This window comes from Buteo buteo, chromosome 13 (genome assembly GCF_964188355.1).
Source record: "Buteo buteo chromosome 13, bButBut1.hap1.1, whole genome shotgun sequence".
NCBI lineage: Eukaryota > Metazoa > Chordata > Aves > Accipitriformes > Accipitridae > Buteo > Buteo buteo.
The window spans coordinates 35017485-35032892 of record NC_134183.1 but is presented as its reverse complement, the minus strand read 5'-3'; the positions used below and the strand labels follow the sequence as shown (position 1 = coordinate 35032892).

The 15408-nt window shown below is 36.0% G+C and overlaps 1 protein-coding gene across 8 annotated transcripts in view; it reads left to right on the top strand.

The window, feature by feature from the left end:
• Positions 1 to 15408, top strand: part of HERC1 (HECT and RLD domain containing E3 ubiquitin protein ligase family member 1) — a 111402-nt gene that overhangs the window by 75348 nt on the left and 20646 nt on the right. For 5 of the 8 annotated variants that reach the window (XM_075045520.1, XM_075045523.1, XM_075045519.1 and 2 more), the window contains exons 40-53: positions 374 to 534; positions 2089 to 2205; positions 2379 to 2610; positions 3784 to 3908; positions 4199 to 4419; positions 5668 to 5936; positions 6440 to 6492; positions 8334 to 8534; positions 9158 to 9332; positions 10065 to 10335; positions 11186 to 11399; positions 11940 to 12196; positions 12739 to 12866; positions 14700 to 14827. In XM_075045520.1, the coding sequence (XP_074901621.1) occupies positions 374 to 534; positions 2089 to 2205; positions 2379 to 2610; positions 3784 to 3908; positions 4199 to 4419; positions 5668 to 5936; positions 6440 to 6492; positions 8334 to 8534; positions 9158 to 9332; positions 10065 to 10335; positions 11186 to 11399; positions 11940 to 12196; positions 12739 to 12866; positions 14700 to 14827 (2552 nt within the window). The remainder of the gene's footprint in view (positions 1 to 373; positions 535 to 2088; positions 2206 to 2378; positions 2611 to 3783; positions 3909 to 4198; positions 4420 to 5667; positions 5937 to 6439; positions 6493 to 8333; positions 8535 to 9157; positions 9333 to 10064; positions 10336 to 11185; positions 11400 to 11939; positions 12197 to 12738; positions 12867 to 14699; positions 14828 to 15408) is intronic. The other 3 variants (XM_075045525.1, XM_075045524.1, XM_075045521.1) reach the window with 2 other exon arrangements.

The window sequence follows — 15408 nt, the reverse complement described above, 5'->3', positions numbered from 1 at the left end:
TGCTCATGTATCTGACCTCTTTTCTTAAAGGTTTTGCAGATACAATTTGACAAAAGCCAGAACAATGTGCTATTACCAGGAATGGGAAGAGTGTTTACTTCTCTTTTATCTCCTAGGACAGCTGTTGGTCTATGATGGGTTTTTTTAGGTGCATGCTTAGAATTTAACTTTCTAGGCAAAGGTAGTAGGAATAAGCTGTTCCAACAGGGTTTTTCTGCTCCCCCCCCCCATGTATGTTTGTGCCTTACCCTTTCAAAACTCAATTGCTGTAAGTATGACTTGCCAAGTGCACTCTAATTTGATGTATTTCTTGTGTCAGACATTTTTCAGCATAGCTCTTTTTAATATTAATGTGTATTGTTCTTTTTAAAAGGCAAATGTTCTCTAGTTATCCTACTACGACTGTACTTCCAGCACGACGTGCTCAGACTCCTCCAATATCTTCTTTACCAACATCTCCTTCAGATGAAGTTGGAAGGAGACAAAGTTTGACTTCTCCTGATTCCCAGTCTGCGAGGCCTGCCAATCGTACAGGTAAATTTCTAGTCAATATAGATAGAAATGTGGCCAAGTTAGTAGTTTGCAGAAGTTCAGTGTAGTTTTTTTAAGACACTGAAAACCAACGGGATTTCTTTTTAATGCAACCTAACATGCAAAGCATTGTTGAAAACCTTTTAATGACTATCTTAGGACAAAAAGCTGTAGTTTGTCTAGGTGTAGACCTTATCAAGCAAATGAAATTGGTTTTTAATAGATTACTAACTACACGTATAAAATGAGAATGCAGTATAACTGGTAATTGCTTCAAAATTTTAATCTGCCTTGGACTTGCTTCCCTGGTTGCATGCCACTGTTTAGTGCACTGATTGTCTAGCTTTTGTTAGATCATATACCGTGCAGAAGACAAGAATTGGTGTATTTTATGATACATACACCAGCATAGCTCCTTCCAATTAATCTTGTTCAATGAGATAGAGAGGACTGCCCAACCTTCATGGGCTCCTCATGCTGCTGTTTGGAATCACGTGGAGGTAATGGGAGGCTTCTGTTCATAGAAGTTCTATTACTGCCTGCACTGCACTACTCAGAACAGGAACTTGCTCTATTCCAGTGTACATACAGAATGGAATAGCTAGGAGGTTGAGCATCTTGAGAGAATCTTGAGCTTCTAAAGAGCACAAATGAGTGTTGTGATGCAAAGGAGATGATACTAAAAAGGAAAATACAAGTCCATATATATGTGTGTTGTATGAAATGAATACAAGACACTGAGTTAAAGTAGGTTCTCCAGATTTCATACACAGTTCTGAGAAACAAAGTCCATGCTTTAAAATTCCTGACTGATAGAACTTTTTATTCTTGCTCTTATATCCATGCTATTAGTTGGGTCTTGTAGCTGTTTCATTTGTTGCATAGCAACTTGTCTGTCCAATTTCACTTTTTTTTTTTTTTGAGAGATGGCTTGCTTCTAGTCATGATACTGTCTTTACAACAATGTTTATTAGTATGTTATTGATGCCTTCATTGATCAGATCCCACTTTCATGGCAAATGATAAGGACACTGTTTTTTGGACAGTAGCTGACCTTTTTAGAGTCCCTTGAAAGACTCTGCACAGAAATACAGCCAACATCTGCAAAGAGATTTTTCAGATACGCCACCAGCTTAGCTGAGGTCTCTTTCTGTTCCTTAAGAGGAATGTGGATTGGTGTGGTCTCGTAACGTTTGGGAATCTTGATGATTCGGACAAAGATAACTTTAGTCTACCTAAATATAAATCAAATAGATAATTTGATACAGTATTAAATGGAAATAAACTTCTTAGAAATATCTTAAAAGAAATAGTTCTTTGAATAACATCAGTATCCTACTTGATTAAAAAGAGGCTTATGTAACACATGTTACCAATAAGAATGAACACTGTCTGAGTTCATTACAGAAAGCATCTTGCTTTGTGGAAGTAGTAGAGAGGAAATTGTTAAGGGCAATTATTCCCTTATTTGAAGCTAATATATCAAAGTAAGGTCTAGTAAAGTAACACTGAAGAAAGATTTATGCACTTCACATTTAATGTTTTCTGTCTTTTAAGCTTTGTCTGATCCAAGCAGCCGACTTTCAACATCACCTCCTCCTCCTGCCATTGCTGTTCCATTGTTAGAAATGGGGTTCTCCCTCAGGCAAATTGCAAAAGCTATGGAAGCTACAGGTAATCAATAACTATAATATCAGTTTAAGCTGAAAAATTAGATAAATACGAAATAATTTCTTCCAATGCAATACTTAATTTTTAAGTTCTATAACCACTTATGGGGAAGAATTGATTTTTTTCACCATCAATGATATAATACAATTCTAAAGCGTGATTTTTCCTGCTTTCAGGTGCCAGAGGAGAAGCAGATGCACAGAATATCACGGTGCTGGCCATGTGGATGATAGAGCACCCCGGAAACGAAGAGGATGAAGAGCCCCAGTCAGAAGGGACTGCAGATTCACGACATGGGACAATAGTCTCTGGAAGTGGTGGAAAATCTGGTGATCATTGTTACTTGCAGTCACCAGGTGATATCCCTTCCGCTGATGCCACTGAAATGGAGGAAGGATTTAGTGAAAGGTAAAATGTAGTTTTCTTCCAATTGCTTGTAATCTGTTCCTGAAACTGAAAATTTCACAAGTTCATTGTTGCTGACAGAACATTACTTTGTAATGCCACTTTTGAATTTTGTTACAACATGAGTAAAAGCAAAGATGCGATTAAATTAGGTGTACATGGTGCATTTATTTTCCAGTACTGTTTGTACACAGAACTGGGGAAGAATGTAATTGAACATCCTTCCATCAAAAAAAAAGAGGAAAGAGGAACAAAAAAAATGAGAGCATAGAGCTTACATTTTACCTAAAAGACCTAGTAATAAAGCAGAACTTGATTGGAGTATTTTTTTTCTTCAGTGTATTCATGAACACATATTTTTCTACATTCTTCTTTTTAAATTAATTCTTGGTTTATCCGGAGAGGATGAAACTGAATTGAAGTTTACATTCTCAGTCACCTTCACAACCTTAGATCTAAACTATCTATTAAACAAGGAGGGAAGGTGGTTGTTTTTCTTTTGTTTTGTTTTTAATCATAAAAGTAGTAGTTATATTTTTAAGTGACACCTATTAGGAACCATACACCAGCCTTTTTGTTAATAGGGAGGATGGCAATTGCAAGATGTATTTTGAGAATGTTTTGTTCAGATTCCTTGATCCTACTGAGATACGCATTTTTAAGTTTCCTCGGTTACTTTGTCCCAGGTAAACTGTCATTTCATGCAGAGTTGCAGTTGGGAAAAATAAACTAAGCAACAAGTCTTACTAATGAACTTAAATTAACGTTTTGCAAAAGATTTTGGGCAAAAGGGGGAATGACTGAGGCAGCAACAACAGAAATGTTGATTTTATTTCTTTTTAAAAGGAGAAGAAACCTAGTTTGAGCTGTAGTTAACATGGACAGCATAAAATGAGTGCTCTCCCAAAATTTCTGCAATGCTTAGGCACTGTGGAAGCATTGAATAGGTGTTGACATTGCTGCATGTAATTTGTCTGAGGTAAATCTCACAGTCAAAAAGACAGTAAATAGGTGCTGCAGTGGAACTGAAAATTCTTGATTTCCAAATTCCCTTTTTTATCTTCCGTGAAAGAAAGAAAAAAAAAATGCCAATAAATATTGTCCTAGTATTTTTGCTTGCTTACTGTATGTGGCTGTTTAAAACTTGATTTACCTGTAAATTACAAATCCTTGTAGCCCTGATAATATGGATCATGTGGATAATGCAGCTTCTGCAAGCGGACCTCCTTCTAGAAGTCGGTCAGCTGTAACGAGAAGACACAAATTTGATTTAGCTGCTCGAACATTGCTAGCACGTGCTGGTAAGTATACTGAAAGACTTCCAAGGCCTTTGCTTATCCAGTAAACGAAGAGTAGGGGGATTGGTACTTGGCATGAAAGTTACAAGACTCTCCTTCACAAATGTGTATCAGTGTATATTTAAGTGTTTCATGTGGTAATAAGTAGATTATGTTTAGCAGAAAAGTTAAAAACAAAGCAGAAGGAAGTTGAAAGTACAGCCATCTTTATTACAAGCAAAATAAAAGTACTACTTTCCTTTCTTTTCCTTTTTTTCCTTTTTTTTTTTTTTTTTTTTTTTTTTTTACTTGAGCGGGATTATACCGCTCTGTACAGGCCCACAGGAATCAGAGCCGAAGAGAAGGGATATCTTTGCAGCAAGATCCAGGGGCGCTTTATGACTTCAACTTGGATGAGGAGTTGGAAATTGACCTTGATGATGAAGCAATGGAAGCTATGTTTGGGCAAGACCTGGCTAGTGATAATGATATTCTGGGAATGTGGATCCCAGAGGTATTGGATTGGCCTACCTGGGTGTGTGTGACTGCAGCAGGGGCTGCTTTAACTTACTGCTTTTTGCATGTTCATATTTTTAAATTTAAAGTAACATGCACATGCTTATAACCTGTTTGAAAATACCTTACTAAATTCCAACAATGCTTAAAATCTTCTTGTATTCCGTAGCTTCACTTTTAGATTAAGAATAATGCTTTCTTGTGTTTCTTACTCTGCACTTTTACATGTACGTAGTTTTTCTTCTCCCTCCCCTGAAAGATGAGAACAGAACTAGTATAGTTCTTGTTTCGATATCACTTAGAAATCAAGTAGGTGTTCCAGATTGCTTAGCTGTGTGAGATAACAAACATTGTTGTAAATGTTTGTAGTAGTAGTAGTAGTAGTAGTAATAATAATAATAATATCATCCTTATAATCTGATCTGTTGCAACATAGTTTGCACTTAAATCAGTTTTTCTTTATTTAGTCATGTCGTGTATTTCATTCTCTGGGAAGGATATGGTGACAGTCCTTACTCTATCATTGTATAGCCCACTAAAAATACATTTGAGGTGGAAAAGAAATATAACAGCAGCAGCTTGTTAATCTTGGATTATCCATGTCAAATTAGACAAGCATCCCACAAGACTAAGCTTTCGTCTCCTAATTACGATGTTACCTGCCTCTGATGTGGAAGCAAGTTTCAGTATGCATATTGAATTCTTCAGAGGGCTTATTTCACTGGAACATCACAATGAAATTACTGACTTAGGACAGAAACGTAATTGTAGAAAACTGAACTTTATATTCAGATAAAACCTCAGAATTTATTGACACAAATGGTAATTATTGTTGCTCAGTAAATGTAAAGTCCAATTGTCTGAAAAAGAAAGGATTCTTTTTTCTTCTCAGTGAAGTTCTGGGGAGAACCAGATAACTTAAAGACAGCATTGAATGGCAGCTAGCAGAGTTACATGTGAAAAGTTACACTGTTAAGAATTTTGAGTCAGATCTGAAATGAAATAGGAAAATCTCATCCTCCGAAACTTTATTTTCAAATGTTTTTCCTGTTCTGAGATGGTCTGCTCTTTTTTATGTCTTAAATTGTCTTTATGTCTTAAATTGTCTATTTCTGCTTTGCTTTTGTGCGTGTTAACCATATAAATATCACTCTGTGTGTGTAACAGAAATGGGCAGGAACATCCACCTAAGAATATTGGCATATTTTATATCTAATATGAAGATATTTATTCTTAACAAATAACATGTGAAAATCTTACTATGCAGCATGTTTGTGAATCTGAAGACAGAGAAGAAGTAGTGGTTTGTGAACTGTGTGAATCCAGTGTTGTCAGCTTCAATCAACACATGAAAAGAAACCACCCGGGTTGTGGTCGCAGTGCAAATCGCCAGGGCTATCGTAGCAATGGTTCTTATGTAGATGGATGGTTTGGTGGTGAATGTGGAAGCGGAAATCCTTACTATTTATTGTGTGGCATCTGCAGAGAGAAATACTTAGCCCTGAAGAGCAAATCTAAAACATCAACTTCTGAAAGGTACAGAAATACAAGATAGTGGAATACTCTGTGTAAAGAAAGGAAACAGCTTAACAATGTTTACTAGCACTAACATTTTAAGAATTTGATTGAAGAAAACAAAATTCCTAGCAGAATTTGTCTTTATTCATTTTTAACTGAGGCTTAAAAGAATTCTCTATGTTCAACAAATGCATATTTAGAAAAAAGGTTGTCTTGGTATTTCTATTTTTTAAATGAAAAATGAGGAATTATTTCTTGGAATGTTGCTTACTCTTGACTTTTGAAAACTTCCTTTTCAATTTTGTCTGACAGTTCCAGTATTTTTTATGAATGTTTCTCACATTAGTACTGCAAATGCTTCTTCCCTCCACAGATACTTTTAGGAGTCTTTTTATTTATTTCTCTGTTACTAGCTATTTCCAGAAATCATATATATATTGACCTAACATTTAAAATTATTATGTATATATGTAAAATATTACAGCCATTCAGTTGGGTTTTTTTGTTATTTTTTCATACAGGTACAAAGGCCAGGCTCCTGATTTAATAGGTAAACAAGACAGTGTCTATGAAGGTATGTTTTTAAGTTGCTGAAGATATTAAATACTTCGCACTTGCATAGTGCAAGTTTTGTTTTTCAATAAAGGTACTTCCATGCAAATAAACCTGTCATGAAACTGCACATGAAGGTATACTTTAAAATCTTCTTCAGACTAGATGTAGTATTTTAATATTTTTTTTAGTTCACATGGGAAAAAAATCAGTGACCTTTTTTCCCCATGTCTTTCATCTAAGTAGCTGAAATGGCAAATACCTAACTTTGGGTGATAAGGTATTGTGGGTAGATGTTATATCCAGAACTGCACATACAAAGCCTTATGTTCAAATACATTTCTTCAGATGCCTTTGTGGGAGGAGTTAATTAACATAAGTTAGAGTCTCAAAAGTCTGCCACTGGGCTTATTCTTGCTTTTTCTACCTTTGTGCTAGCTGAGAGTGTCCTGAGGATGGCTTTCACTTTAAACAGATTATTTCTAGTGACTGTAGAAAACCTTTCCTTGATGATTCTTTGATTCTGGGCCTTTCTGTAGCTTGTATGATCACAATTGTATGATTTACCACATTTGTCTATTTAAGACTAAATGAGTGCTCTGGAACTTAATGGCAAGTCCATTTTCCAATAGATAAAAGGTGTTCAGATTCTACTGTATGGGGAATGAGATAGAGCAGGAGGGATCCTAAATATAAGTTGACTTCTGTGTAAATGATTGGGAAGTGAATGGAATGCATAACTTAATTGCAATTATAGTGCTTTTTCTGCCCCCTCCCCCCATGGAAGGAAAAGCAAAAGCCTGGGTATACAGTTATGACCTAAGAACTCATGCATACTTTTTTGATAAATACAAAGACCAGAAATTTCTAGTGTCTGTTCTTAATATTCAGTCCTTCGGAATATGCACCTGTTACCATGATTTAAAGCACAACTGTACATCTACACTTTTCACTATATCCCAGGTTTTGGAGTTGTCTTGTGCTAGATGTGATGACCTCTCATTTCTGTGTTTTAAAAAACCAGCTAGTTTGATACTTCAGAGAATCTTCCATGAAACTTCTCTGCAGTAGAAATAAAGATCAAATTTAATGGAGAGGGGCAAGAGCGGGATTTTGTTTTTCTGTTTTTTTATGTGTCCTGGTTTAAGCTGGGATAGAGTTAACTGTCTTCCTAGTAGCTGGTACAGTGCTATGTTTTGAGTTCAGTATGCGAAGAATGTTGATAACACTGATGTTTTCAGTTGTTGCTAAGTAATGTTTAGACTATAGTCAAGGATTTTTCAGCTTCTCATGCCCAGACAGCGAGAAAGCTGGAGGGGCACAAGAAGTTGGCACAGGACACAGCCAGGGCAGCTTACCCAAACTGGCCAAGAGGGTATTCCATACCATGGGACGTCACGTCTAGTATAGGAACTGGGAAGTGGGGGCAGGGAATCACCGTTTGGGGACTAGCTGGGTGTTGGTCGGCGGGTGGTGAGCAATTGCCCTGCTCATCATTTGTACATTCCAATCCTTTTATTACTACTATTGTCATTTTATTAGTGTTATCATTATTAGTTTCTTCTTTTCTGTTCTATTAAACTGTTCTTATCTCAACCCACGAGTTTTACTTCTTTTTCCCGATTTTCTCCCCCATCCCACTGGATGAGGGGGAGTGAGTGAGCGGCTGCGTGGTGCTTAGTTGCTGGCTGGGGTTAAACCACAACATTATGTTGTGTCTATGTCAACAGCAGAAGATGAGTTTTTAAGACTACTATGTTGCAGATTAGAATCCACATTTTATACTCATTTTTTTTAATTAATTGAAATTATTTAATATTTTACCTTTTGTAACCAAGTCTATTAATATTTCTCCAATTGTAGAAGACTGGGATATGTTAGATGTAGACGAAGATGAAAAGCTGACAGGAGAAGAGGAGTTTGAATTACTGGCTGGACCTCTTGGGTTAAATGATCGACGTATTGTACCTGAACCTGTACAGTTCCCTGACAGTGACCCTCTAGGTGCTTCCGTTGCAATGGTGACAGCCACCAACAGTATGGAAGAAACACTGATGCAAATAGGTAAATTTTAAATGAGTTTAATTTGAAGAACAAATACCTCCCCTTTGGTGTGATTTTATAGGGGCAATGCAGAAATATTTTGACAGTCTTTCCTGCCTCCCACCATGAGGAAGTGAAGACGGGTTCTAAATTGTCATTTTATTATAGGGGAGTTAGAGGAGTGTGAGGCATTCATATTGGCAGAAGGCTTGAAGCTTTGATTTACTAACAAAACTGCGACCATAGTCCTGCAATGGATGCCAGTAGCATGTTTTGCAGAACTCAAAGATGGATTCATGGATTTAATTTGGGACTTAATGACCAGGCTATTGAAATGCAGGATCAATATTTAAGTTTGTAGGCCCCTCTAATGGAAAAGGGAAACAGGAATGAACATTAACTTGAGTATTGTCAAGTTGTGCTCATCTATCTATCTTTGAAAATAAGGAATAATTAAATTACGGAGTGTATTTCAGGAGTGTATTTTCCTTTCAGTCATTATCACTGTAGTTCTGTATGTATGAAATGTTGAAAAATTAATGAGTAATTTGCAAACTTAGGCCAAATTTGCTTCTGTTCTTATTACTATATGATAATGTTTTGGGTTTTTTTAAACACTAATGCAAATCATCATTATTTCCAAGGCTGTCACGGCTCTATAGAAAAAAGTTCTTCTGGCAGGATAACCTTAGGAGAACAAGCAGCTGCCCTAGTAAATCCACATGACCGTGTTATGGCTCTAAGAAGAGTGACAGCTGCTGCCCAAGTCCTCCTTGCAAGAACTATGGTTATGAGAGCGCTCTCACTTTTGTCTGTCAGGTTTGTGGCATCCTTGGCAACACTTCCACCTTTCTATTTGAAACCAATTATCAAGTTATGTTCTATAGGGATGCAGTTTTAAGCTATTGGAGAAAGCGATTCTCATTTATTTACTTACATCATACTATTAAGAGAAAAAATCCTGTTAATTTTGTTCTTTTGAACCCTATCTTCAACCTTTTTGAAAGAAACTTCTACATCTTATGTGGAAAGTGGACTCCAGTAGTATCAGCCATTCAGAATGTAAAGATGCTGTGTTTGTCAGTGAGTTTTTGTTCAAGGCAAGTATTAGAACTTAGAAGTAAACATTAGAGGAACAAAGATGAAGTGCAGGAGTTGATGGGATATGAGGATTTAAAAACTGGATTTGTAGAAGATACCTGTGCAACTATGAAGACATCACAGACATCTGACATGTACATGTGTATGTTGTCATAGTATAACTCTAAACATTAGTTATCCATATAACTTTGTTTATAAGTGATTCCAGGTAAACTCATGGATGTTTGCTAGGGCAAGTCTATAATGTGTTTTTGTCTTCAGTTTAAAAGAAAAGGAGTGGAGGGGCTGCAGCTTCATTTCTCTTTCTTCTCCTTCGCCATGCATGGTAACAATGTCCAGCTAATCAAACAGGCAGTGTTCAGTTATGGTTTGGGAATAGTTTTATCCAAACATAACTTTCTTTTAAAATGTACCAGCAAAACCAAGATCACTTATGTTTGTTTTTGACAGTGGTTCCAGTTGTAGCCTGGCAGCTGGTCTTGAATCACTGGGGTTAACAGATATCAGAACTTTGGTTCGTTTAATGTGCCTCGCTGCAGCAGGGAGAGCAGGCCTCTCCACAAGTCCATCCACTGTGTCAAGTTCAACAGAGCGATCTAGAGGAATACACAGCAAAACAAGCAAGCCTATATCTTGCCTTGCCTATCTGAGTACAGCAGTAGGCTGTTTGGCATCAAACACTCCTAGTGCTGCAAAACTGCTGGTACAGTTATGTACACAGGTAGGACTATTATTTCAACATAAGTATTTATAATAAACTACTTATATATGAGAAGCAGCAATCCATTTTGTACATATTGACAACTTGTGCTTTTAGCTTCTGAACTGTGATGAGACTGCCCTCGGTTTGAGGATCTCCTTAAGAGTTCTTGTTTATGGCTTTACACAAGGGTATGTTTTATTGTTGGTAAAAATTAAGTAACTTTACATTTTTTTGCTGAGTAGTCTTTTCAAGTGGAGAAAAGCGGATGTGCTTTTTGTATTGACAGGGTTTTTCTGTTAAAGTTTTGGGGTTTTTAATTTAATCAACTCTATGTGGAGCACAGATTATTTATATTTAGAAAGATGGTCTACAGCTGTGGACATGCAGCAGATTTTGTATGTATTGGGAAACTTCTAAGCAGAGTAATTGTTCTGTTCTTCTGAGTTTTAAATATACTTGTGGAGAAATACAAGTGTTGGGTGGAATGATGGAGTTCATTATGTATTACTGCTTTTTATCCTACTACCAGGTGCATAACTTTATAAAAAGTTCTTCTATAAGCTCCTTAGTTCTTGCTGGTATTCTTGGTTACTCGATACTTTTTTTTTTTTTTTTTTCCTTTTTTAATCCCTGGATCTGAATAGTTGGTTCCATTAAGACCAGGTATTCCCCAGGGCACAGGACTTAAATTCCATATTGTACATGATCTTTGCTTGTTAAAATAAAAGTGGTTGGGAGCTGAGAATTTCTGAAAAAAAAATACAAAAATCTTTAAAACTCTGCATAATTTGTTCAACTAAAAATTTTTTCCAAAACTGATCTTTCTGTTTGTTCTGGTTATTTATTGTCTTTAATTATTTATTTTTAGAATTTGATTTCTGCAGCAACTGGTGTAAACTTGACAACAGTTGATGATCCAATTCAGCGAAAATTTTTGCCAAGTTTTTTAAGAGGAATTGCAGAAGAAAACAAACTTGTCACATCTCCGAATTTTGTGGTTACTCAAGCACTTGTCGCATTGCTGGCAGACAAAGGGGCCAAACTGAGGCCAAACTATGATAAAGCAGAAATTGAAAAGAAAGGTACGATATAGCTTTGTTTTTAAATGTTAATTATTAAATCTTCAATTCGTCACTTATATTTAAGGAGAGACTAGCTAGAATAATGTATAAATAAATATACTTTCAAAAATGTACAAAGCTTGTTTTAATCAAAGTAATCTTATAGTTTAGTACAGGGAGCCAAAAACCAGCTGCTGTGCCTGAACACCAGGCTGTTGCTGTGTTAAAGGGAGGGAAGGACACAGCAGTGACAACAGCTTATCTCTGTAAGAGGAGGCATTTTCCTGTTCAGAATGCACTTGCACTTTGAACAACTGTTTTCCATATGGTGGGAATAAGGCTATTCATAATTCTATTCTTAAGGGGTTTTTGTGAAATTTTAAAGGGAGTTATTTTTCTTTTAATATCAGAAGGGTGTTTTTTCTAATAGTTAACATGATTGCAACGTTCTTGCAAGATGTTTGTTAATCTCTTTCTGGAAATTATGGCTAATGCTGTGTTCATCTCTGTAATTCTGTTTGGTACTCATCTAGGCATCATCTCATTGTTTTGTTTAAGCAGGTTTAATTGCCCATTTGTATGCCCATCCTTCCTATGATCCTTCTGCTGTAGGCCCTCTGGAGCTGGCTAATGCACTAGCAGCTTGCTGCCTCTCTTCAAGGTTATCTTCACAGCATAGGCAGTGGGCTGCTCAGCAGCTGGTGCGAACTCTTGCAGCACATGATCGAGATAATCAAACTATTCCTCAGACCCTCGCTGATATGGGGGGAGACTTACGAAAATGTTCCTTCATAAAATTAGAGGCTCATCAGAACAGGGTAAGCATTTCTCCCAAAATTGCATGAATTTTAATACTCTCTTCTGTAGAATACAGAAAAAGTAAAATACTATTATTTTACAAGTATAGTGACTGAAATTATTTCCCACAAGAACTAATTTTTTGGTGATTAAGTTATTGCTTGAGGGTACCTCTGATGCAGAAAAATGCTTAGCTTCTTTGAAGCTTCAATCAAAGGGGACATGAAAGTCAGCAGAATCACGTAAATCTTTTCTTAGGCTAGATCTTAATGTGCACTAATTTTTCTCTCATAGTAGTTAACCTCTTTGTCCAGCATTTTGTGCAATAGTGGCATGTGGAGCATGGGTCTGAATGAAGTGTAGCATCCTTACAAAGCATGCTTAATTACAGTACACAATACTATAGAAGTAGAAAAATATATCTTGATTGTTAACTGTGTATTTCAGTAATATAGTTAATGCTCTGTCCCATTGGTTAATGTTTGCTTAATATTAGTGAACAAACATACCTAAACTTTAGATTTAAATTCCAGTTTTGCTGTGGTTTCTTTGGTATTTGTAGGTCATGACGTGTGTTTGGTGCAACAAAAAGGGACTTTTGGCAACTAGTGGAAATGATGGCACCATAAGAGTGTGGAATGTTACAAAGAAGCAGTATTCATTGCAACAAACCTGTGTGCTCAACAAGCTGTAAGTTGATTCTTTATAATAGTCAAGATATTTAATTTAAGCTGTAATCATGCAAGATAATGAAAAGAGCCAACCCTGCCATATCTCCTGCACTGACATTCTCTCATTTTTTTCTCTGGGACTGTTGCTGTATTTATGGCATGCAATGTAAATAGCTTAAGACTGAAAACAGAACTTAAATACCAAGCTGATAAGAGTCGGTATAAAGAGATTGTGTTAAAGCTGTTTAAAAATATTCTTCATTAATTCATATAAAGAGAAATGGGTAAAATAAAAACTGTTAGGGACTGTCATATAAAAAAAAAATGCAAATATCCCTTCAGTGGCTTCCAGCGGACAGTTCCAATGTATAACAAGTTCCAACGATAATTACGAGTGTGGTCATTTGAGTCAAGTGTGAAAAAAGAATTTGTGACTTTTGGGATTGAGTAACTGAGCTCAATTCTTCATCATGAGAGGGTCTGGGAAGTACTTTTGTATCATTTGGATATGTCCAAAAAAGAAGAAAGAAAAAGGAAAGATTAAAATCTTAATTCTTTAGTACAGCTTAGGTGTAGTTTAACTTGGGACAATGAAGAAACAATAGTGAACTAGAAGGTTGTTTCATGATGATTTCTTAGTGGTCGTTTTAGTTCTTGTTTGCTTGCTACTGTTAGATGCTGCCTTAAACAGAATAAACAGAATGACGTAACTTGACTTCAGAAGATAGTAATGAGAGCAGCATCTTCCTTTTACAGAGATCTTCTATTATTTGTGTGGCAGAAAAGTATGCTTCATGTATAGCAGATTAAGAATTCAGTACTTTCATGGGCTTCTTTGCTAACAATCTCAATGATGACTTTAAATACAAATGCAACACAATTCTATTTGTATTCTTTATTGCAGTGGGTAAGTGCAAGTTCTTCTTTAAAGGTAGAATTATTTTTTTAGCCCTTAGAGATGACCAGATGAAAAGGCATTATCCCTTCTTTTTGATAGAATTATCTCCTCTTTCTGTGAGAATACATTTTGTTTTTTGAGTTTGGAGGAACATTATTTAAATGCTACTAGGTTACTATTCCCTGATACAGTATTACAACCTGTCATGTTAAGTTTTTATGTTAATACTGTTACATGTGTTAGTAAGTTAGTATTGTTAATGATAGTTAGAACATCCCATTACCTGCTTTGTTCACAAATTAAATGTCTCCTGCTTAAGCAAGAACACACCAAAGGTATGCCTCCCGTTATCATCAAAAATACAGGGGTGATAGAGTATTTGGCCTACAATATACATCCTGGCAATATTATAGCCTTCATTTTCTTGTTCCTAAAATGAGTAAAAACTGTGCCTGTCATGTATGACCTTAAGGGCAGTAAAACATACCAGTGGTCCTGTTACAGTTAGTCAAAGCAAACTTTAAAATAGAATTTTGGAACAGTGTAACAACATTGTAACAGGAGGAAGAGTTTAAACTAGAATTGAGAGCAAGATGTACCTCTTTCGTTTCTTTTGTCCAAGTTTCATTTCATGACTTCCCAGAAAGTTTTGCCCTCACCAAAGATGTTAAATTTGAGACATAAATAGGTAAAATTAAAGATAATAAAATGTATTTTTCTAATTGAAACCTAACTTCAAATTTCTTACCGTAGAAATAACTAGTATCTCATTCTGTAATTTGAAGTGGTTTTAAATAGAATATAGAACTATGAGCAGGAAAGATTTAATATGTAAATCTGCAGTGATGGCAAGAGGACTCCAGATTTTAACTCGGCTATTTCATGAACTCTATGTTTTCCTGTCTGCTTAAAGGAAATGCTCTTTTTTAATCACAATATTTAATTCTATTATAGGGAAGGTGATTCTGAAGAAAGTCTGGGGTCACCCAGTGACCTTAGTTTGTCCCTTGTCTGTTGGAGCATCAGTGGCAAGTATCTGGCTGGTGCTACAGAAAAGATGGTGAACATATGGCAAGTCAATGGTATGCTCTTAACTACCTGCAAACACTTTATGATACAATGTATTTCTTGGGAAGCTGCTAAGTTATTGAGCATTTGTTTACCCAAGTATTTAACTGTGTATGCTCTCTGATTTAAATTCCTATCTTCTTCCATAATGTCTTGTGAACCTATTTTATTAGAGGAAGGCACTAACTACAAATGGATGTTTGGTTTACAATTAATTTGGTAGAAAACTGAGCAGCATATAAGTCCTTGTTGAATCAGAAGTGTTTAGGTGTGAGGCTTGATCACTTGGCAATTTTTGTCTGTAAAATCTATCTTCCTATTGTCTGCAAAAATTACCTTTCTACATGCAATAGGGAAAATGTGAAAATTGACTGAAATGGGTGAAGGAAAAGATTTCCAGAGTGATCAGCTAGATGGAATGTCTTCTAATGAGAGTAGAATGAGTGAGCTTTGTTTGCTCATTTGAACAAAAGAGTCTTGGAGGAAGAAGCTTATAAATAAACACATTGGGAAGATAAACTCTAGGAGAAGCTCAGGGAGAAAAAGCAGCTATGTAAGTAAATGGATAGTGTTGACACGAGAAGAAATGTAAATA